Below are 24,317 nucleotides of genomic sequence, written 5' to 3'. Positions count from 1 at the left end.
TGCATGTGTGTGCATGTGTGAGTGAGTGTGTGTGTGTGTGTGTGTGTGTGTGTGTGTGTGTGTGTGTGTGTCCACAAGAACAACTTCAAAGCAAGAGGCCAGTAACAATGTAGGCTGCAACATGGCATCTCTACACCCAGACACCACTCAGCTAAACATAGTCTATCCAGAGTAACCAAAATTACCCAACAATGACAATACTTCAATGCAGAACAAAACTGATAAGGCAGCACTACAAACTGAGTCCAGTACAGACTGTCTTTTCCTAACATTCCACTTAGACCTGATGCAATGTGTCCCCAAGTGTGAGATTTCACTGAATGAAAATGCTGCTTCCTCTTCAGTTTTCCTTCATACTGTCCAATTAAGTAAAGGAGAGAACTCTCAGTCTGGTATTAGGATGGCTTGAACACCTCTTCACTGCTTACTAATCTTTGAGAGCAGGCTTTAGACTCAGAATCTTGGCAGACAATACTCAATTATAATTCAATAAACTATTTTAAATAATAACATTTACAATTACCTTCTATTTATGGCCAAGAATGCTACTTATAAAAAGAGTATAGACTCATTTTTTGTAGGTAAAGACAGTGAGGCAATTTAATTTTTATTACATTTGTTTGTGTGTGTGTGTGTGTGTGTGTGTGTGTGTGTGTGTGTGTGTGAGTGTGTGTAGGGTGGAAGATAACTTGCAGGGGTTAGTTCTGCTCTTCTCATATCGGTGAATTCCAGGTACTAAATTCTTCCTCAAGCTTGGTAGCAAGTGCCTTTTTACCTGTTGAGCAGTACCACCAGCCCCAATACCTTTTACTAGGCTCACTGGTTACTCATATTTCTGCCTCTTATCATATATTCACACCCATATTATATTCACATATTATATTCACACCCATTCTTTATTCATGTTGTAATGTTTGCTGAGCCACCAGAAAGTACACTTCAAACATCCCAACACTTCAGCATGAAACACTTTAGGAGGCATCTCCTAAAATGCCATCAGCACACTGAAGAGCATTACCATTACAGCCATCATCTTCCCTTAGTATCTGGTCCAAGTTCACATGGACACAATATCACCCATATATATGCATGGCTCAGGGATTAAGGATGCATTTGAAAGCTACCCCAGTTCAGTCACCAGTGCACACGTGGAGTAGCTTACAAATGCCTGTAACTCTAGTTCTACAGCATCCTATGCCTTTGGTCTTTGTAGGCCCCCTATATACACATACATACACACAATTAAAATCAAATAAATTTAGCCCTGCATGCTGGCACATCCCTTTAATCCCAGCAGAGATTGATCTCCTTGAGCAAGGCCAGCCTGGTCTACACAGAGTTCCAGGCCATACAGGGCTACATAGTAAGACACTGTCCCAAAAACTTAAATAATTAAAATAAAATTTAAAAAGCTAAAGCCATTAGAAAAAAATGGAGGCGGGGGGATGAAGAAGAGGAAATGGAAGGTCTGACTTATAATAAGAAAAAAAAAAAAAAAACAAACCTAGGAATTACTTTAGTAGCACCCGTTAAAAGCATGCCAGTACACACTACCCACATAGCCACACTCTCAGACTCCGACCACAAGGATGATGGCAATGGCTAGCTGCCTAAAATACAGGGCAAGACGACACCATGTGTGGGGTTTGCTTCAAAACAAGGCAGTAAGAGCAGAAAATGAAGCCGCTGTGTCAGAAGCCAGTTTTTATCCTTGACAATGGGCAACTGCTCTTGACGTTTACTCAAGAATAAAAACTTCTTACAAGAAGACACTAATTGAAAACATAAAATGGAAAGCTATCCCCTGTATTCAACATTAGACTCGTTCTCATAAAAGAGGTCATTCAATCACTGAAATTAGCATTAAGATCTCTCGGGGCTATGGGGGAAATAAAACGGTACTAAAGGAAGGATCATGGTTTACCAGGTAATAAAACACACTCTGAAGCTACAGTAGCTGGAACTCTGTGGTACAGGTGCATGCACTGACAACTCAAGGAACTGAAACACGAAGTCTAAAAATAAACTCAAACACACACACGCCTAGTTTATGATAAAGACGGAATTTCATATACAGAAGAATGAAGAGATCACTGGACGAATGATAATGGGACAGCTGGGCTGCCATCTGAAAAGATAATAAAGTAAAATTGGATTCCTACCTCATTCCTTAGAGTAAAGTAAACTCCAGATGGATCAAAAGCTCAATCATAAAAAGTGAAAACAGAAAAACATTGGAAGAAAATAAGTGGAATTTGTTTTTCTTGTTATCTTGCAAAACAGGCCAATGCACAAAATGAAGCTTAGAAGCCATAAAGAGATGTGATTGCTCTTCAGTAGAGAAATAAAATTAAACTTAAACTATATATGCCCTCTCACTTGGCCACTGAACTTAGGGATGCATCCTACAGATGTGTGAAGTGTTCATTAATATTCACATAAAGGACAGAAAAAAAAGCATCAACCCACTAGAGTATATTATTAAAAAGAACATACATTGCTCTATATGATTTGTCTGGCCTCTAATATCACATGCTCCATTAAACACACAAGAAAAGCCCCCCCCCCCTTTTTGGAAAACCATGGGCGTACAGAGTATCTTCCTGAAATCAGTTAAGATACTGTTAATATTGCTTGCCTCTGGGGAGAATGACTAGTTGTCTAAGACAAAGATGGCTTACTTCTTAGTATCCATCTATCCATTAGTTACTAATAGTTAGTGGGGTTTTTTGGTCTTGGTTTTTCCAAGACAGGGTTCCTCTGTGTAGCCCTAGCTGTCCTGGAACTCGCTCCTTAGACCAGGCTGGCCTCGAACTCACAGAGCTCCATCTGCCTCTGCCCCGAGTGCTGGGATTAAAGGTGTGCGCCACAGGCACCCGGCTTCTGTTAGTGGTTCTGAAATGCATCATTTGATGAGTAGGTTCTGTGTTGTGGAGGGAAGGGAGAAAACTCAAGGTTTCATGCTAAGGAAGCACTGCCTCTAAGCTATTTATATTCAGCCCCTCAAAATAAAAATTTGAAGCACCAATTTCTTAAAAAAAAAAATTAAAAAGAGCTGGGTATGGTGTTATACACCTGTGATCCTAGTTACCTTAGGAAGTACAGGAGGACCTGGAATTCAAGGTCAGTCTCAGCTCTATGAAGGCAGTCTGGACAGCATTAAACTAAATAATTAATAAAGGAAAAAAAATCAATGAAAATGCTGAACTTTGTTAGACATACCAATTGTAACAAATTGTTTTGAATTATAAGCACTGAATTATTAACTTTCTAAATTCAGATTTCTTTCTCCATGTGTGTGTGTGTGTGCGCGCGCGCGTAGGGGGTGATACCAGAGAATGGACCCAGGGATCTGTGCATGTTTGGCAAGTACTCAATCACTCAACTATATACTCAGATCTTTTTTATTTTAAGACAAAGTCTCAGAGGCTAAAGAGATGGTTTACTTTTAAGAACACTCTTTCAGAGTCCAATTTTCAGGCATCCTCAATGTGTGGCTCACAATCACCCCTAACTATAAGCCTCCTTGGGAAGCCAACACCTCTGGTTCCTGTGCATACCTGTGCACATATGTACATACATACATACATACACACACACACACACACACACACACACACACACACACACACACACAAATAACTAAAACAAACCCCTTTTTTTTAAGGGGAGGGTGTCTCATAAGTGTCCCAGGCTGGCCTTGAACTTGATACCTCCTGCCTCAGCCCCCCTAAGTAGCTGAGACCACATGGCCCAACTATATAAGAAACCTAAGCCTGGTCTTCCACAAAAGCAACAAGTACTTTTAACCTCTGAGCCATCTCTCCACCCCACTAGAACTCAGATATTTAAAAGAGGATTTTGAAGCCAATAAGGCCCAGCTTATTGGGTCTTTTATTTTTATTTTAACAAGGTTTCATTTAGCCCAGGCTAGCCTTAAACCCATTTTATAGCAGCAACTAACCTTGAATTCCCATTTTCCTGACTCTACTTCCCTCTACACAGTATTACAACCACAGAAATTTGGAGCCAGGAGCTAAGTGACAAAGAAAGTGACGCCTGGTCTCCATCTGCCCAGGCCTCAGTTCTCTATACCTTTGTTTAGTGTGCCCACCAATCCACTGATCCCTGATGTGGGAAGTCTGCGTTGGCACATGAGAAAATCCTAAACACAGACAGGAAAGATGGCTCAGCACTTAAGAGCACTTGCTGCTCTTGTGGAAAACCCAACTTCAGGTCCCAGCACCCACATCCAGAGGCTCACAGCTGCTGGTAACTCTAGCTGGAGGGATCTGATAAGGAGATGGTTCAACAGTTACAGACACATGCTGCTCTTGCAGAGGTCCTGGGCTCAGTTCCTAGCACCCACAAACATCTGTAATTCCAGTCCCATTGATGTGATACTCTCTTTTGGCCTGTATGGGCATGCACGTTGTATACTTAGATATGCAAGCAGACCATTAATATACATAAAATTAAGAATAAAATAAATTAAAAAGATGGCTCAGCAGATAAAAAGTACTTGCCATGCAGACCTGATGACCTGAGTTTGATCCCCAGAACTCTACATATGTGATGTAGCATGTATGTACCTATACTCACATACATGTATCATCCACATGCATAATATTAATACATAAAAAATTTTAAAATTTCCATCACTCTGAAGATGATGGTCACCATACCAATCACTTGAGAAGGAACCGCAGCTTTGTGTGCGTCTTGACATGTTTCAACGGGCTCTTTTGATTACCATTTGAACGTGGTTTCTTTCTGTAACTCCCAGAGGACCTAGCACAGTGCTTTGCACATATGTGAACAGACTTGTGCTGATTTGACTCCAATGAAGAGGTAGAGGCAGAATGCGGCAAGCAAATGGACTACAGGCAGCCTGAGTACCAAGATGCAGGCACCAGCTCCGTACCGCCCATGGGGAAGTCACCCCTTCCTTTGGCCCGTTTGTTTCCCTGTAAGATTTACCTACTAGCAGCTCTCATGGACACTCAAGGTTCACATAGAATTATTTTGTAACCTTTCTGGTTTATTTGCTTGGTTTTTTGGTTTTTTGGGATTTTTTTGTTTTTGTTTTTTGTTTTTTGTTTTTTTGAGACAGAACTCCCTCAGTAGATCAGGCTGGCCTGAAATCTGCCTGCCTCTGCCTTCCCAGTGCTGGGATTAAAGGCATATGCCACCACTCCTGGCTTTGTTTGCAATGCTGAAAATATTACAATGTGTTTAAATGAATATCTTCTTGAATAGTTTCTATGATCTTCAAATATAATGTGAAGTACTAAACACACATTTGATAAGCACAAACACAGTGTTTTCAACGATGCCTGTTTGCTCTCATTGAATGTCATACACTAGGTAGGGAATTTAAAATGGTCCCACACACAAATAATGGACTTTAGGAGGACTGGGAATTTTTTCACAGGATACACATAAGTATTAAAAAAATAAAACACTAAAAACTGATGCATTCAGTCATAACTATTTATTTCATTTTGCTCTAAATTTTTGAAATGCTTGCAAAATACATTCAATTTGCACCTGATCAGTGTTCTCCAAACTGCCTGCAGGCTTGTGTTCATACATTAGCAAGATTTATTGCTAACCAACACACCATGCAAAATTGAAATCAAGATACTACACAATTTTCCAATACAGAGGTGATTTTATAAGTTGGCATAAACGCTTTTGGGGGATGTAATTATTGGTATCGAGTTGTATTTCAGTAGCCAGTGGAAACTGAGATAAGCTGGAAGGCTTCAGAAGGTCAGAGCTCATCAGCTATTAAGATCACAGCTTTATCAGCTCTGGAAGGCACGCTGATAGGCTGATAACTAAATAGTTGTTAGTGTTCAACTGGAACTGGGGAAGATGCAGCTGCGTTGTGAAGGAAAGGGAGACTACAGCCCCCACCCTGCCACCCCACTTTATTTGCTCTTTACGTCTTGAATTTTTCCCAAGAACAAAAAAAGAAACATAGACACCTCTGTGGTTTCTTTTCAGGGTCCTTAACTAAGGGCTTAAGGTTGAAATAACAGACATAAAATGCTTCAGCTACTGCTTAGTCTCTAAAATGTCACCAAAAGCTAGGCAGTGCTGGTGCACACCTTTGATCCCAGCGCTCTGGAGGCAAAGGCGGGTGGATCTCTGTGAGTTGGAGGCCAGCCTGATCTACATACCTGGTCTATACAGGGAGTTCCAGGCTAGTCAGAGCCAACAGTGAGACACTGTCTCAAAAATATTATTAAACTGTTTACCTGCTGAGACAGCTCAGGTGGTAAAGCACTTCTTTGAATACCTGAGTTTGATCCCTGGATTCCACCATGCAGAGAACCAAGCTGTTCTTGGATTTCTGTGCATGCCACACCTACACACACGCACAGTAATAAAAACTTTTAATTTTTAAAAATAGTTTTCACAAGTACTTGTTTATTGGGGAATGTGTGGTATGTGTGTGGGGTGAGAGGGCCTGGAGGAGTCGGTCTTTCCTACCCTTTGAGCTCTTGGGACTGAACTCCAGTCCCGAGGCTGGGCGGCAAGTGCCTTTACCTACTGAGACTTGTCACTGGGCTCTTTTATCTATTTTATTTTAATGTGCTCTGTGGGCATTTAGCTGATAGCTGAAAGATCTTTCTCTACAACTTTAAGTGTTATTTCTGAAAAAAAAAACATCTGAATCCGCTGGGTGGCAGTTGCACACTCCTTTAATCCCCGCACAGAGGGATCTCTGTGAGTTCGAGGCCAGCCTGGTCTACAGACTGAGATTCAGGACAGACTCCAAAACTACACAGAGAAAGCGAGGGGGGGGGGGTTGAATCAGATTTTATGTCACAAGTCTTTAACATGAGCACTCAGGACACTAAGGCATGAAGACTACAAGTTCAAGGCTAGCTTGGGCCAGAGAACCTATCTCCAAAACCAAAAACTGTTTGAAATACCCAAACTCCATTCTTCAATGCTCTGCTCTGGGGTGGGATGTGGCTCAGTCAGGTAGGTGAGGATCTGAGTTCTGAAGCAGAATATATAGCACAAGTGTTTTCTCAGAGTGTCAAATGCTAAGACAGGAGGAATGTGAGTTCAAGGCCAGCCTGGGCTACACTGCAGGTTCCTGGCTGCCCTAAGATGCAGAGTCAAACATGCCTCAAATCCTACTCCAACACTCCCCCCAAAATTTTCTAAATTTCACTGGTAAATCCATTTGTTGTTAGTAAAGGGACACCAACACGCAGGGGAGAAGACAGCCCTGGCTTGCACCCTTAGAAATCACTCAGGGAGCCGGGCGGTGGTGGCGCACGCCTTTAATCCCAGCACTCGGGAGGCAGAGGCAGGCGGATCTCTGTGAGTTCGAGGCCAGCCTGGGCTACCAAGTGAGTTCCAGGAGAGGAGCAAAGCTACACAGAGAAACCCTGTCTCGAAAAACCAAAAAAAAAAAAAAAAAAAAAAAAAAATCACTCAGGAACACAGCTTCAGTCTAGAACTCAAGACAACCCGACTAACCCGCAGCCAGCATAACTCCTAAAAAATGATCCATTCCTCTCTAGACAGATTCTGACCATAGCTGAGTTTGGAAAAAACCACTGTGCAGCAAGCCGGCAACACGACGGCCACCCCACAACCTCCACACTTCCTAACGCCCAGAACTCTGTCCTCTCTGTCAACATAGTAACCCTGCAGATAGGAATAAGGTCTTAATACTTTGTTTGGGTTTTTAACTTTAAAGGGGATGGTCTTTATTTATTTATTGTTTTGTTTTGCTTTGAGACAGGGTCTCACTACAGAACCCATGATGAAGCAATCCTCTTGCTCTTGGCCTCCTGACTGCTGGAATTATAGTCATGCCCCACCACTCCCAGCTAGGGACTCTGATGGGAAAAGGTTAACCAGTATTAACCAGATGAACCCACTCTAATGCCACGCCTCCTTTAAAACCACGCACCTATCAGAGATGTTGAATGGCTGGTCTTGATGACAGAGGAAGGGAACCATGAGTCGAACCACGTGAAGAGCCCAGAAGCTGGGAACAAACTCGAGGAAGGGAGACTGCTGGCGTGCTCTGCGGCTGTCATCCTCTCACATAATGAGAACCATGCTAGACTTCCTAACCGCAGATGATAGGCTGCAACGCTTTAAATGCCAAGCTTATGTGATCAAAGCCGAGATGGAAAATTAATGCATACTGAGCGAAAGGTTATTCTCATGGTCTCAAGCCTGCACTGAGTACTTACTAATCACAAAAGGAAAGGGGTACTCCTACAAAGAAAGATCTAGAAGCTGAAAATGCACCTCTGTTGTACAGTGCTTATATAGCATTCAGGGAGCCCTGGATTCAAATCCCCAGTGAAATTATCAACTCAAGATATCCTACAAGACAACTCTTCAAAACTGGCAATGTCTCCTGAAATAGTGGAAAAGCTGTCCTCTACTAAAAGTCATAATGACCAAAGGCAACTTATAAACTTTGCTGATTCCTGGGTCCTAAATCAAGTCATAAATAACATTAAGGCTCATTTGAGAAAATATGGACTATTGAGTAAACACTCTGGCTTCCCTGTTGAAGTTTTTACCTGAGTGACAGCATTGAGCTACACAGGAAGATTTTATCCCTAACTACATGTTTAAGGATTAACTGAATACTGACTGCTGTTTATTTTCCAATAGTTCATCCAAACTTAACCTCTATTTAGTTTATTGTTATTGTTGTTGCTTTGTTTTGTTTTGAAAAAGGATCTCTATGAAGCCCCAGCTATCCTGAAATTTGCATATAGACCAGGCTGGCCTCTGCCTCCCAACTGCTGGGATTAAAGGCTTGAGCCACCAAGCTAGGCTCAAAAATTATATATAATATATATATATATATATATATATATATACATATACATACTTATTTATTCATTCTCTCTTTCTCACTTACAAAGGTAAGAGGGAGGGAAAGTGTGCCCTGGCTCCCTCACTGTCCCGCTTTTTCCCAGGTCCCTCACATCCTGCCCAGGATGCGATGAACGGGCCTTCAAATGGCCTCCACAGGCACGTAGTAGTTGCTGCGGTCTGACGATTCAAACTCAAGAGCTGGAACCTGGGTTTTGTTATGAGAGACGTGTAACATTAAAATACCACAGAAACAGTCAAACACCACCAAAACCATCTTCCCCGGCACTGCTACTGGCTTCGGTTCGTATAGTCTTCTCCTCGCCGATTCTCTTGTTCCACATTACCTTTGCACTGTTTTGAACTTCATCCTTCCCATCTATAACTGGAGAGGGTCACGAGCATGGCAGGAAACTAGACAAAAAGCAGGACCGGTCACACCACAGAAACCATACTGCCTCTGGCTGGCGGCCCACATCGCTGAGAACATCACAGGCAGCCCAGACCCAGCCAGGCTCACCTCCTTCTCATGGGCCTCACTGCATTCCATATGGCAGCTTTCTGACATCAAAGAAGGTGGAAGAAATTATCTCCATTCGCCAGCCTGAACCCACTCCTTCCCCTGAAGTGTGGAAGTCTATGATGTCTCAATTCTCTCTTCCGCAATCCCTTTTTTCCTGCATGCTAAGCCTGAACAATGCTTAACAAGAGCAACAACACCAGCAGTGAGCAACTGGACGCAAGGGAAGCCAGGAGACAAGCAACAGACCTCCCTGATGAGGTCTACAAAGCTCCCTGATGAGCTACAATGTTGCATGTCTACCAGAGTAACACCAAGGAATAAAAACTGAACTTGTAAATGAAATTAAGTTGCTCTTTTGAACTGCCGGTCTAGCTAGACAGGAAAAGGCCCAGCATGGTTTCTATGAGTGCCTATGCTGTTTTTAATAGCGAGGACACAGTCAAGCCAAAACAAACATCTGTTAACCAGTCAAGTTTGTTAATGAAACAATATTGCAGCCGCTTTATCAAAGATCAAAAGTGGAGCAAATTAGAAAAAGGATGTATGAACAAAGCTGGTTTCTGAAAAATAGTGGCTGAAGAATTTTAAACCCACTTGTCAAATTAACACAAATCCTTCCTGGATTCCCTCCGAGCACTGATTAGGGTTTACTCTGCACCTCTGTGGAGACCAGCCTCAGTTTAACCTGGCGTCATTTATGCTAGCACTTCCTCTGTCTCGTTCTGCAGATTTTTAAAAACACAACCTCTCATAAACAAAAATGTACACTGTGCATCACATTATAGTGTACTGATTATGATGTTTACTTTTATTTAAAAAAAAAAAACACTAAAATACGCAGTTTTCCACCTCTGGCAACTTCTCAGCAAAGTGGTCCAAGCCCGAGCAGAAGTAACAGGGCACTGCACCACCATCCCTCTTCCTCTAGCGCATGCCCACTAACTTCCGTCACCACCTGAGAGCAGCAAGAGCGCCCACATGCAAATAAAAACACACTTTTCTCATGGCCCTGCTAACAAAATGTCATCAGCAAATTACATGGCTGACTCATTTGCTAACTCTAATTTGGTAAGCTAATTGCTGTTTATGTGAAACATTAATAGACGGGAGAGATGAAAGTACTGACAAGATTCAGATTCGGATTGTAAATCTTGGTGACTGGAAAACAATTTGACCAAATCTACTGTAGTTTAATGTTCAAAGGCCAAGAAAAATCAAGTAGAGAAACACAACAAAATTCTGAATGTTACAACCAAAATCGTCTCCTCAATGATAGAACGATCACATCTCCTCTGTGTTGGGAATGACATACAAGGATAAAATAGACAAAAAAGAACACAGACTTCCATTTTGAAAACATTTGAAGTGTATCGTCTGTTAAAGTCTGAAGAGAAAACAAAAATAAAATCTTTGCCATTCAAGATAAAATCAGAATAAACCAGCAAACAACACATAACTGTTAAATAACTTCAAAGCTAAAAATACTCACTTTCTTGGTACTAAAAGTATCACAGAGTAAGAATGTGGCTCAGTAGTGGAGTATTTGCCTAATGAGCATAAGGTCTTGCATTCTATTCCCAGCAACACACACACACACACACACACACACACACACACACACACACACACACACACCAGCTGTTATAAGTCATGTAGGTACAGGGAATACATGCATAAATTCCCCAAGGCTGGTGCTCATTCAGGATGGGATTAGTGTTGTGGGAAAGGTATCAAAAGCATCAAACACACCTGATATCTAAAGAGTTACAAAGAATGTTTACCACACCCTTAACAGTCAAACCTTTGCCATGGCTGCTGCTGCTCTACCTGAAGTCTACTTCATGAGAAGCCTAGACAAGTTCTAGCTTGATAACAGCTCCAAAGTAGAATACTCTATCATGCTTCAAGTGCAACAGAAAGAGCCAGTCACTCATTTAAGCTTCCACTTGACCTGACTGACTAGTTGGAGACAGGCCGAGAGCTCTCTCCACAGAGCAGGGACTGGTACTACCTGCTTGCAAAGGCAGCCCTGGAGCACTGTGCTCTTCTGAAGAACATCTGAAGCTTAATTACAGGAACAACGTGAACCACAAGCTTCCTTCCCTGACCTTGGAACTGTGAGCATTTGATCCATCTGATCTTTCACACTGTAGCAGGTTTCGTTGCTCTAAAACCGACTCTTATCCATGCCAATGCCAAAACTCAGAGGATTTTGAAGACCATATTTGATGACATTTAAGGCTTTATCCAACATTCAGTTGAACAGCTAAAGACTCTGAAAATAACAAGTCTTCTCTACAAAGGACATCAACTCTAATTAAAGTCATCGGAAGGGGACACTAGGACTCTGTAACTACACAAGCTTTAAAAAAGAAGAAAAAAAAAAGATACAGAGTTCCTTCACACTATAAACAAACCCCCTAGGGCTCAGGAAGTCTGCTATATCATGAACCAATATGGACTAGTGAAAGATCCTTCACAAAGTACCAACTGGAAAAGTCCCAGAGACAAGATGAGGAGGGTCTACTGTAGGACAGGCATAAAGTGACTAGAGAAAACAGCAAAGAAAATCTAAAAAGGGAAAATCTAAAAATAAGATTCTCTCATTTGTGCTCTGATGAAAGACTCTGATGTAGGATGCAATTGTGTCTCAGCATAGGAATCCTTCATACTGAAAACACTACCCTGCCCAGAACTCAAAAAACACCTCTGGGGGGAGGGGAGGAGATGACAGTACAGGTACATAATCTTAACACGTGGGAGGCTGAGGCAGGAGAATTTAGCTAGCCAGGGTTTGAGACTAGCCTATATCTGATAACGATATTAAAAATAATGAAATATAGAGAGAAGGCAGGAACAAATAAGCAACTAAACTAACTACCAAGACCATCACAATCGTGTTTGTCTCTAAGATCCTGTGCTCTTACAAAACCTTTTCCCACTGACAATCTCAGTGCTCATGTAACTACATTCTAACAATTCTTTCATTTCTCCTAAAGAAAAAATTCAAAAGCATGATTGGAAGCACCCCTACTTTACAGTGCACTAGAAACATACCAAGATTTGACATTCAATAAATTTTAGGATGGTAGTCTCAATAAAGTGAAATACTAAAGAATCTGCTTAAAATTGGACTAAACTGATTTTATAAAAATGTTAAAGCCCCTATGTGCAAATGGAATCTTACTGCTATAAAGTGTGATAGCCGAAGTCTCTCTTAGAATATTTGACTTTCCAAAGTCCTCATAATCTGACCTAATTGAGCTTTACCACTTTTAATGAGAAACATTAATACTATCCTTTAGGAGTTCCCTTGCTGAGTCCAAGATAAAGTTTTATCTTCAGCGGTTTAATTCATCTCCATATCGCCTCGCCAGAGAAAGCTTCTTAAATAAATACAAAGGATTTCATGGTAAGAAGTGAGAATGGTAATACCCGATCTGATCTGAATCCTAGACCATACGACGTCCTGCAATGCCGTCCAGGGAGGAACCTCTAGTTTAACTTCTATTGTGCTCCACCCACAGTCGTGCACGGGGTGTGAGCATGCTAAATCTGAGGAGGCACACACAGACTCACTACTTTTCCCGCTGCTGCATCTCAACTTCGCTAATATTATAAACTGTATCTGCTTGGGAAAAATACAATAAGCTCGTCATAACTACCAAATTTCAAACCCTGGGAGTCTACTTGTTGGGGGAAACTGCTTCTGACTGACTGAAGAACTGTAAGAGAGACATCCACTGCTCATGAGGAGCCCCAGTGCTGACTAGGACACTGCCCAGAACAAATGAGCTCTGGACTCAAGACTATCTGGATGGACTCTCGGCTTGACTGTTCACCTGCTCTACTGACCTTGGACAAATTGCTTAAGCACTGCACCTCAGTTTTTCATCTGCCAAAGCAGAACAATACTCTACCTCCCTCCCAGTAACTATGAGTCAAGAGGTAAGTGTGAACTACTCGGAAGAGGCCAGCATTTATACTTATAAAACATTAGCTGTTATTTTCATGTTCTCTTTTACAATGACATTCAATGACTCAAAAGCAATCACAGTAGCAGCTTCTTTGAAAGACATTATTTCAAACTATAGTTAAGATTGCACCATCTTGGAACAGTTTCCAATCATAACCTAAATTCTGCCAAGCACGATGACATACCTGAAATTCCAGCTCCTAGGGAGGCTAAGACAGGAGGATCAAAAATTCAAAGCCAACCAGGGCAACTGAGTGAAACAATATCTCGATATGTTACAAAATTGGGGACAGGGAGGAAAATGGTTTAGTGGGTAAAGTACTCACACCACACAAAGACAAGGATCTGAGTTCAGATCCCCAGCACTCATGTACAAGGCTGGGAGCAGTGGCTGGACATCTGCAATCCTAGCTCTGAGCCGGTGGAGAAAGGAGGATCCCTGGAGCTCTCTGGACAACTCATGTAGCCAAATCAGTGAGCTCGAGGTTCAGGGAGAGAGCCTGTCTCAAAAATTCACAGTGGAGAGCAACAGAGGCAGGTATTCAACATTTACAAAAGAGAAAGCCAGGTGGTTAATCCCAGCACTCAGGGAGGCAGAAGCAGGCAGATCTCTGCAAGTTCAAGGCCAGCCAGGACTGTATAGTAAGACCCTGTCTCCAAAAAAAAAAAAGGACTTTGAGGCCTCTCTGTGCTAACTAGTGAGTTCCAAGACAGTCTGGGCTACACACATAATGAGCCCCACCTAAAAAATAAGAATATATATATATATATATATATATATATATATATATATATATATATATATATAACCATTTGAGGCTAGATAGCTCAGTGATAAAATACCACCAAAAATGTATTATGATTACTTGATACAATTAATCCCCAAACTTCATCAATTAAATATCCAGAGCACATTTTCTCAGCTTTCCTTGTTAAATAATGATGCTAACCAGACAGTTTAAGGATCTATATCCTAGAGAGAGCAGCAATTGCAAGCTAAGCAAGAGCCACTCTGTTCTCAATTCTAGACACTTCAAACATGGATTTCCCTTTAGACTAAAATTAGTTCTGGACCGATGATGCCGGAAGAAAAATGATAAGGTGAGCAAGAAATGGTGAGCAAGGTTGCAGAGAAGGAGAGGCGCTATGGAGAATCTGCCCTGACTCCTCCAGCACAAGGAAAAATGCCTCTGGGGGATACAATTGTTCACGAAGACACTACACAGGCCACAGTGCCTGACCTTAGACCCACATGCCTGGTAGTTAGACAACGTCCATGGCTGAGAGTAAAGAACAAAGATAACCAAACCTACGAAGAAATGGCTCTCGGGAACTTTATGACACATATGTTCATATATACGCACACGTGTGTGTGGGTGTGTGGGTGTGTGTGTGTGTGTGCGCGCGCGCGCGCGTGTGTGTGCTTTTACTAAAATATTTAAAGAGCTGGGCATTGTGGCTCTCACACCCAGTAGTGTCTCACATCTTTAACCTCAGCACTCAGAAGCAAAAACAGGCAGGCAGGTCTCTGTTTGAGGCCAGTCTGGTCTACATACACAGTTCCAGAAGAGCCAGAGCTACATAGTGAAGTACTGTCTCTAAATAAATAATAATAAATAAAAAATTTTAAATGTTTTAAGGAGAAACAGAAGTGCCTAAATGACTGTGTTCAGGAATTTAAATTAGTCAATTTTCTGTAATTTTTATTTTTTTATTTATTTATTTATTTTTTTTTGGTTTTTGAGACAGGGTTTCTCTGTGTAGCTTTGCACCTTTCCTGGAACTCGCTTTGGAGACCAGGCTGGGCTCGAACTCACAGAGATCCACCTGGCTCTGCCTCCCGAGTGCTGGGATTAAAGGCGTGCGCCACCACCGCCCGGCGTCTGTAATTTTTAAAATAAAGTTATTAGGAAGAAAATTCCACAGTTTATTTCATTTTTTGATACTAATACAACCACCATCAATGGATAAATAAATGTTGTGGAAGACCAAGAAGGCACAAACCCAGTTAAGAAACCCATTCTAGACTTCAGATACCGGTGTGCAGACCTGGTCTTACTCAGCTTCTAGAGCTGGGCCCCTCACCAGCTAAGCACAAAATGGAATAGGGCCCATATCATGGGTTTTTCATACCCAAAGAACAGAAAAGCAAACCAGCGTCTCTCACACTGCAGTCCCTAGGAGCTGAGCCAGAATCCAGGGCCTCGTCATCTCCCAGAGCCCTAACACCCGGGTGTCAACCCTTTCTCAACATGCAGTTCACAGGCACCATTGCTTCCTAGTAACAATGGTTAATGTTGCTTTTAAACTTTTTAAATAAAAATGGTTAATGTGATCAATGACTGTACTTAACCAAAAGACAGTAAAGGAATGCAAAAACTGGAGGGGCTTGATTTACAAACAATCTGCCATTCTACTTCAGTTTGACTTTGGGAGATTAATTCAGTACACTTGAAACAAAACCAAGAAAATCATACCCAACTGAAGGCTCAAAATCTTGGCAGCAACAGAACTCTCCTGTGTACTTATAATGCTATCAAAATAACACAAGGTGTTGGGCCAGCGAGATGGCTCATGAGTAAAGGTGCTTGTTACCACCCCTACCAACCTGAGCTTGATCAACAGGGCCTACAGAGTGGAAGGAGAAAACTGACTCCTGCAACTGTCCCCGGACCTCCTCCACATGCGTACCGCGGCTTGTGGGCACGCACGCTCACACACACACAAATATAAATAGATAAATAAATGCAAATTAACAATTTTTTTTTAACAAAGACACCAAACAAGACAAAATAAACATTCGCCTACACCCACTGATCACTTGACAATAAATGGCTTTAAATTGAAGCCGTAGGGATTCAGGTCACATAATACCTCCCAAAATGCAAAGGTTATCAATTTTAAAATAAGTATGGAGGTTTTTCTTCTCTACAAATAAGGGAAGGAAAACCCCACAATTTCCTTTCTCAGGCTTCAGGAAGGTGGATTAAAGTTTATCTAGCAATTACAGCACAAAACAAGTCACGTGAGTATTATAGTAACTCTTAACTACTAAGGAAGCCCTCAATACGTCATAAAATGACTTAAAGAATCATGCTGTGAAACACCCTAACATAAAATACAGAAGCCAGCTTCAAGGCAGAAACAACTAATCTCCTCCAACTCCATTCACAACTTTCATCCACAGCAGCGGTTCTCAACCTTCCTAAAGCTGCGACCTTTAATATAGTTCCTTATATTAAATTAAAATTAATGTTGTGGTGACGCCCAACCACAACATTATTTTCACTGCTACTTCCCAACTGTAATTTTGCTACCATTATGACCTGTAGTATAAATATTTCTGGAGACAGGTTTGTCAAATGGGTCACGACCCACAGGTTGAGGACCACTTGTCCACATGAAGTGTACATGGAACAACCTAAATGGAAGTGTGAGTTAAGACATCAGTATTTCCACTCACCTGGTCCTTCTCGTGGGGTAGAAGGCTGACGGGCGGGAGTGAGGATGGAAAAGCATTGGGGTACTGGGGCGCCCCTTTGCCATCTGAGCTCCCATAATTGACCCTGTACTGTGGTCCTTCCTTCAGTAACCTCCCATTGTTCACAGCACGCTTGGCCCCTAGTCGCAGCCTCTGCTGAAAGGCTGGGTGGTTGATGGTGCCTGTGAGATCACTCTGATTTCTGAGATACTTCTCGATGTTCTTCAAGGAGGAGCCATTGGGCTCCTCAAGGCCTTCGATCGCTCTCTTTAGAAGTCTGTTCCAATCCACATTGCGTAGATCGCTGCACGGTCCTTTGGAGCCCTTGGCTGACTTGGGGAAGGTGACTGGTTTAACTGATGAGAACCGCCCAGGGTTGTCTGGGTCCTTATACGAAGCAAGGCCTTTGTTGGTGACTTTGAGAACGGAGCCATCCTGAACACTGAGCTCCAGCTGCTCGGAGACCGTCTTCTTATCCAGGCCGTGGGACGTGCTGACGGCATGGCAGATTCGCTCTTCCGAGGGCCGCTGCTTTTGCTTTTTGATTTTCTGCACCGCTTCAAGAATCCACTCTGTGTAAAGTGGGTTTGCGAGTTTTACCATGGTTGACAAATGGCTTCTCCAACACAGACGTTACCCATAGAGGTTCTCCTTGTACTTAACACAACCTGCACATTCGAAAGTCACAATTCAACAAACAGGCAGAGGATCCCAGCCCATGCCAAGCAACATCTTCGAGACAACCATCCTTAAGTGACGAAGAGGATAGCCAGGCAATGTTGACAGTTGTCTTAGTTCACCAATGGGAAAGACAGCACTCTTCAAGTGAAAGACATCTTTAGGAAATCAAGACCTTAGAGGACAAAAAAAGGAGAGAAAAGACTCTTAATACCGGAACTTCTAATAATAATAAGATTCTTCAGGATTACTTTTTTCAGATGCAAAATAACACACTGGCAGGCAGTACTGTTCAACCCAGCCAGGGATGACACTGTCCAACCAGATACTGGTCACAATCTACAGGAGTTTTTAAAGGATTTTCTGTACTGACATGCAATAACTTAAAGAGCATTTAAGAGACTGCATCTAAGTTATATAAATAATTCAAACCATGAACCCAGGAGAGGGCTTGGCAGGTAAAGGCACCTGCCCCAGCACTGACAACCTGAGTTCAATCCCTGGGACCCACAAAGTGAAAGGAAAGCCCTCACTCTCCAAAGCTGTCCTCTGACCTCCATGTACATGTTGTGGTATGTGCAGCCCCTCGTTCCTTAAAGCACAAAATAAATCATTAAAATGTGGAAAAATGTATTCCTGTTATCAAAATTAATAACCACGTGAAAGCTGGTACATGTCTATCACAAATATCAACAAAGTTGAATACAAGCCAGGAATGATAATGTATGCCTTTGATTCCAACACCCAGAAGGCAGAGGCAGACAAATCGCTGAGTTTGAAGACAGCCTAGTCTACACAGACAGTCCCAAGCCAGTCAATAGCTACATAGTGAAACTGTCTCAAAAGAAACAAAAACTTAAGAAAAAGTACAATAATCTTGAGTTGAGCCAAGTAAGGAATTTCCCAAGACTCACACCTAAAAAAATTCCCTGCCCAGCTACTTGCAGGGAATTAAGACACTTTGATGCTCTGCTCTGTGTAGCATCTTTGTGGGAGACCTTCTGCTGCACAGGTTAGCCAGGTGAAACTAATACAGTAACATAACCCTTCACCTTTAAATAATGCAGTGTTCTAGTTATCTTAACACCTGTTCCAGCTCATTCTACACCTCAACAGAAAGAAAATCCCCACAAATCTGACTCCATCTGGCCAGGGCAGCAGAGCTCTCACAGACTTCTGCTCTCCAATCTGGCAGTGAGTACAATCCTGGCCTCGGAACTGGAGTGGACCTCCTGTTCTCGGGTAACATCTAAATCTTCAACCTTTCTATCAAGTTGACAGCGTGTCCAAAAAAAACATCATTTTGCTAGGTGGGATGTGATGGCACAAGTCTGGGATCCTAGCATTTGAGAAGAGGTGGCAGGAAGGCCAGTCTCAGCTCCGTAAAAACTGTCTTCTTGTCCAAACAACCAACCGAGAAACAAGACATGTGATTGTCTGCACAATTGTAAAAGTAAAAGGCTCAAAGATATAACAATCAATAGCACACTATTGCTCAAGGGCCATTATTTCAGACTCCCAGCCCAATTGTTCTCACCTGCTTCAGCTAGTTCTGCACCCCAGCTCTATTAAAGCCTAATGAAGTACCAAGTGAAGTGACCCCAAGCCTTGGGTCACTATCCCACTGACCCATGGGGACAAGTTCCAAGTCCCCCAATGGAGGCCTGGAACACAGATACTGCACCTGGTATATATTTATTACTGTTTAGTTGTTTATTTCTCTGCACCTATATACCAACAATAAACTTTAATTTACAAATCAGGTACAATACTCATTAACAACAATTAAATTAAATTAAAAAAAAAAAAAAAACTAAGGTGGGTGGCAGTGGTGCACGCCTTTAATCCCAGCACTCGGGAGGCAGAGCCAGGTGGATCTCTATGTTTGAGACCAGCCTGGTCTACAGAGTGAGATCCAGGACAGGCACCAAAACTACACGGAGAAAGTCTCGAAAAACAAAACAAAAACAAAAAAAAACCAAAACAAAAACCAACAACAAAAACAAAACAAAACAAACACCCTAATATACTACAATAAGGTTCTTTTTTCAAGATTTATTTATTTATTTAATGTGCACTAGTGTTTTGCCTGTATATATTCTGTGTGGGGACATCATATCCCCTGGAATTGGAATTACAAGTAGTTGTGAGCTGCCATGTGGATGCTGGAAATTGAACCTGGGTCCTCTGGAAGACCAGTCAGTGTTCTTAACCACTGAACCATCTCTCCAGCCCCCAATAAAGGTTATTTTAAAAGTTACAAAGAAGTTTCCATGCAATACTTATAACTGATGATAACAGAAACCATAGCTAAGGGGGGATGATTAGACATCACCTCCAGGATTGCTCAGGATCCATTGCATATGGCACTTAACATTCAGCCAGAGATCTTTTATAATATATGTCTACTAAATTCAGTGTCTATAGACTTTGAACAGGGTCTCATGAAACACAAAATTAATTAAAATTTTTATTGTTGTTGATTTAGGTATATACCTAACAAGAGAAATTTCAAACTCTTTAGATGCTGAAGGATGTAACATTTGCACACAGACACTGCCGTTGCTGCAAAATTGGCCTGCTCAATTTTGACCCAACGGCCTGAAAAAGGCTTCTCTGCAGAATGGTACTGTCAGTTCCCTATGTTTCCTTCTAAGATTTAGAAACCTGGGGCTGATGAGACCTTAGAGGTCATCCAGACCAACTTTCAGTTTCCCAGTAACAGATCTTTATCCAGTATCACTAACAGGCCACCAAATCTTCACTTAAATACTCGCCGTGGTTGAAAATCCATCACCTTTGGAGGCAACCGCAGCCATAATAATTTCTTGCTCACAGGAACAAGCCTCCACCTCCCTGGGATCTCAACACACTAGTCCCAGGAACAATCCCAAGGCATTTTACTATTTCTTCAATATGGCGAGCCTTCAAATATTTGAAAGTAAGAATCTCTTAAAAAACTACCAATAGCTGGGCAGTGATGGCGCACGCCTTTAGTCCCAGCACCCGGGAGGCAGAGACAGACAGGGATCTCTTTGAGTTCGAGGCCAGCCTGGTCTACAGAGCGAAATCCAAGACAGGCACTAAAACTACAAAGAGAAACCCTGTCTCGAAAAACCAAAAAAAAAAACAAAAACAAAAACCTACCAATATGGGGCTGGAGAGATGGCTCAGAGGTTAAGAACACTAGCTGCTCTTCCAAAGGACCCAGGTTCAATTGCCAGCACCCACATGGCAGCTCACAACCATTTGTAACTCCAGGGGATCTGACACCTTCACACAGACATGCAGGCAAAATACCAATGCATATAAAAGATGAAATTGAAAAAGAGTTAATTTAAAATTAAAACTGTTTAAAGAAACCAAAAACACTACCAACCCACCCCTCCTCTACCTCTAAGCCCGCCCACCCTTAAAGCCAGCATCCCAGCTCCTTCACCCCCTTACATAGCCCAGGTCTCTAAGCACAGCTACCTGAGGGCTGCTCACTACTTCTGCTAACGTCTACCTTAAAAACCCTCAGCCCAGGGGTTATTCAGTTAAAAGTGCAACCCAAAATTACAGGAACTCCTCCCTCAACAGCCCTGTCATACTGGCCGTGCTGAGCACGCACCCCAACCAAATGCCCAGCTCTTTTTTCAAAGATGCTGTCAAACCAAACCTTTCCGGACCTCCTTACAGAAATTGAAATGCTATTTTTTTTTTTTAATTCTTATAGTTCTTTTTGGTGTTTATTTTTAACACAAGGTCTTGCTAGCTCTGGCTAGTTTGACACTCACTGTGTAGTCCAAGCTAACCTTGAACTCACTGCAAACCTTCTGCCTCAGCTTCCCAAATGCTGAGTTTACAGGTGTACACCACCACCCCTGGCTTTTTAAATGCTGGAATTCAAAGTTGTTCTAAACTACCTTCTAACCTGCCGAAGACTGCCTGAAGCTTGACTCTGTCATCTGCAAAACTAGTACACACTCCATCTTGTGCCGTTACATAAATCACTGACAGACGCTAGACCTGGAGCACTGTGCTTAGGGATCAAACTGCTTACTCGCCCTGCACAGCCACACAGGAAGCAAGAAGCATCCCTGGTCAATGTGTACAGCAGGAATCATCTTTCCAAAGTGAAATGGTCTGGAGAAGAATTTCATTAGAAGACATTTCACTGTGTCCAACGAATAGTTCATCTTGCATCATTTATTCAGGAGGAATCACAACTAATTTGATTTGACCCTACAAACACACCTATAGGAAGCAGATGAGAAGATGTCATAGAGAGTGTCCAGCAACACAAAGTTGCTTTTAGGCATATTAGATACATAAGCAAAAGAACATTCAGTAAAGTAAAATATATTTCTCAAGTAATACACACCCAAAATATACATTCCTGACAGGCTTTTACCACAATCAGTATCCACAACCAAAAACTAGCCATCCACATCCAATAAACACATTTCAGCAAGACTGACACTTTATATCTTAAAAATGTAATTAAATAGGGAAAATACCAGAATTGGAATTCCAAATGTTTTAACAGTCTATGACAAATAAATAAATAAATAAATAAATAATAAAATAAAAAATAAAATGAAGACTGTCCAGGTCTTAAGGCAAATGTGCAAATCTGCACCCCGCTCCCCCTCCAAAAAAAAAAAAGAAAGAAAGTAAATGTTTATTTGGGCATAAGGACATCCCTTAAGTCAGCAACCATCTCACAGCTCAACTCTCATAAAACCCCTCTCCAAAAACAGCCACAGTGAGCTACCAGTGAGCATCTGGTGATACGGTCACTCGGCTCAAACCACTGAAGAATACTTGCAAATATGAAATCCACAGTAGGAAACAGAAGTCCTGGGAAAGTGCTTAAAGTAGTACATTTTGGCCAGATGGTGGTGGCGCACCCCTTTAATCCCAGCACTCAGGAGGCAGAGCCAGGCGGATCTCTAAGTTCGAGGCCAGCCTGGTCTATAGAGCAAGTTCTAGGACAGGCTCCAAAGCTACACAGAGAAACCCTGTCTTGAAAAACAACAAAAGTACATTTTGCTTTAAAAACAAAAAAGAAAATCAAAAACAAAAAAACCCTGACTCTTCTCCAAATTCCTTTTCACAGAGTATCTGCATTTGCAGTAGGATTACATTGTGGGCTGGGGAAAGGGTTCAGCGGGTGCTTGCCACCAAGTCTAGCCACCTGAGTTCCATCCTAAGGCCACACAGAAGTAGAAGGACAGAACTAACTGGCCCTTGAAAGCTGTCCTCTGTGGCACACAGCCACACAAACAAGAATAAAGGAAACTAAAGTTTTAAGCTCAGAATCATGAACGGTCAGAGGTCCTGCTAATCTCCAAGTCACTTTAATTCTGGTGGATGTGAACCCAGTCTCCAAATCTAAAAGTAGGTTTGTGCCGGGCGGTGGTTGAGCACACCTTTAATCTCAGCACTAGGGAGGCAGAGCCAGGTGGATCTCTGTGAGTTCAAGGCCAACTTGGGCTACAGAGTGAGTTTCAGGAAAGGAGCAAAGCTACACAGAGAAACCCTGTCTTGAAAAAAAAAAAAAAAAAGTAGGTTTGTGGCAGCTCCTTAAAAAAGAGTCCTATTAGCACTTGGGAGGCAGAGGCAGGCAGATCTCTGCGAGTTCAAGCCAACCTGGTCTACAAAGTGAGTTCCAGGACAGCCAGGGCTGTTACACAGAGAAACACTGTCCCCAAAAAACAAAAGAAAAAGAAAAGAATCCTATCATGAAATGAACACATGGCGGGCAAACATACCACTTCAGAGGTGAGAGCATTCGGTACAAACGACTCAACAAGGGACTCTTCTTTCTCTGAATGTCAGCATTAGCTATGTGTCCAAAGGCACAGACATACTTGTAAGTTATTGTGGTCAGTATTCCCTGAGAGAAAGACACACCAGTTCCACAAAGACTCAGGTTAGGGCACAGTGATCATTTTCCCTTCAAAGACCAAGAGACAAAAAGAGAAACCCTAAAGACCTGTATCCTAGTCTTAAAGAAAACACAGAGGACCTCTGAGCCTCCTCTCCTCCCCAGTCACCGGCACAAACCCCTCTCCTCCACTGAATCTCAAAATTAGCTGTCACCCGACACCAACCAACAGTTAGTTAGGCAGAAGCAGATGCAACTCAGCAGCTCTCCACTACAAGTGTTTAAAAAAGTATATACAGGGGCTGGAGAGATGGCTCAGCAGTTAAGAGCACCAACTGCTCTTCCAGAGGTCCTGAGTTCAATTCCCAGCAACCACATGGTGGCTCACAACCATCTGTAATGAGATCTGGTGCCCTCTTCTGGCCTGCAGGCATACATGCAGACAGAATACTGTATACATAATAAATAAATAAATCTTTTAAAAAAAAAAAAAAAAGTATATACAGCTAGGAAGAGGACCGATCAGAAATCTCTAACCTGTGGCCAGTCCTCAGCTACATACTGTTATCTACTGTGTACATTATCAACTGCAAAGTTTTTAATCCCGGCTGCTCTGTCTCCGCCACCCCACTGGTCCCACCCTAAATTGGCACAACTAAGAATACACTGAAAACCAATTTCATTTTGGCCTAAGCTGTATCAAACTAGATAGACAAATATATAGGGAAAATGCATAATTTATTGAAAAGCCACATAAAAATTATCCCCCCCCACTCAAAATTACCCACACCACCTCTCTTTTGCAGAGTCCTAGTACTTGCTGGATGTGGACAGGACATTCAGTCACAACAAAAACCCTAAAATCATTATTCTCTTTCCTTTTTTTTCTATTAAAAACTTAAAAGTTGCC

The 24,317-nt window shown here is 42.1% G+C and overlaps 1 protein-coding gene across 7 annotated transcripts in view; it reads right to left on the bottom strand.

Annotated features, from left to right (window-relative positions):
- The window catches only part of Kat6b (lysine acetyltransferase 6B), a 188,117-nt gene that overhangs the window by 150,606 nt on the left and 13,194 nt on the right, over nt 1-24,317 (bottom strand). For 6 of the 7 annotated variants that reach the window (XM_052733571.1, XM_052733569.1, XM_052733573.1 and 3 more), the window contains exon 2: nt 16,837-17,707. In XM_052733571.1, the coding sequence (XP_052589531.1) occupies nt 16,837-17,457 (621 nt within the window). In that variant the 5' untranslated portion in view covers nt 17,458-17,707. Of the gene's footprint in view, nt 1-16,836; nt 17,708-20,679; nt 20,702-24,317 lie in introns of those variants that run through there. The other variant, XM_052733572.1, reaches the window with a different exon arrangement.

The sequence above is a fragment of the Peromyscus californicus genome, unplaced genomic scaffold, assembly GCF_007827085.1.
Source record: "Peromyscus californicus insignis strain IS unplaced genomic scaffold, ASM782708v3 Scaffold_12__1_contigs__length_115047231, whole genome shotgun sequence".
Lineage (NCBI taxonomy): Eukaryota > Metazoa > Chordata > Mammalia > Rodentia > Cricetidae > Peromyscus > Peromyscus californicus.
Note: the sequence above shows the minus strand (reverse complement) of the source record. Positions and strands in the feature narration are given on the sequence as shown.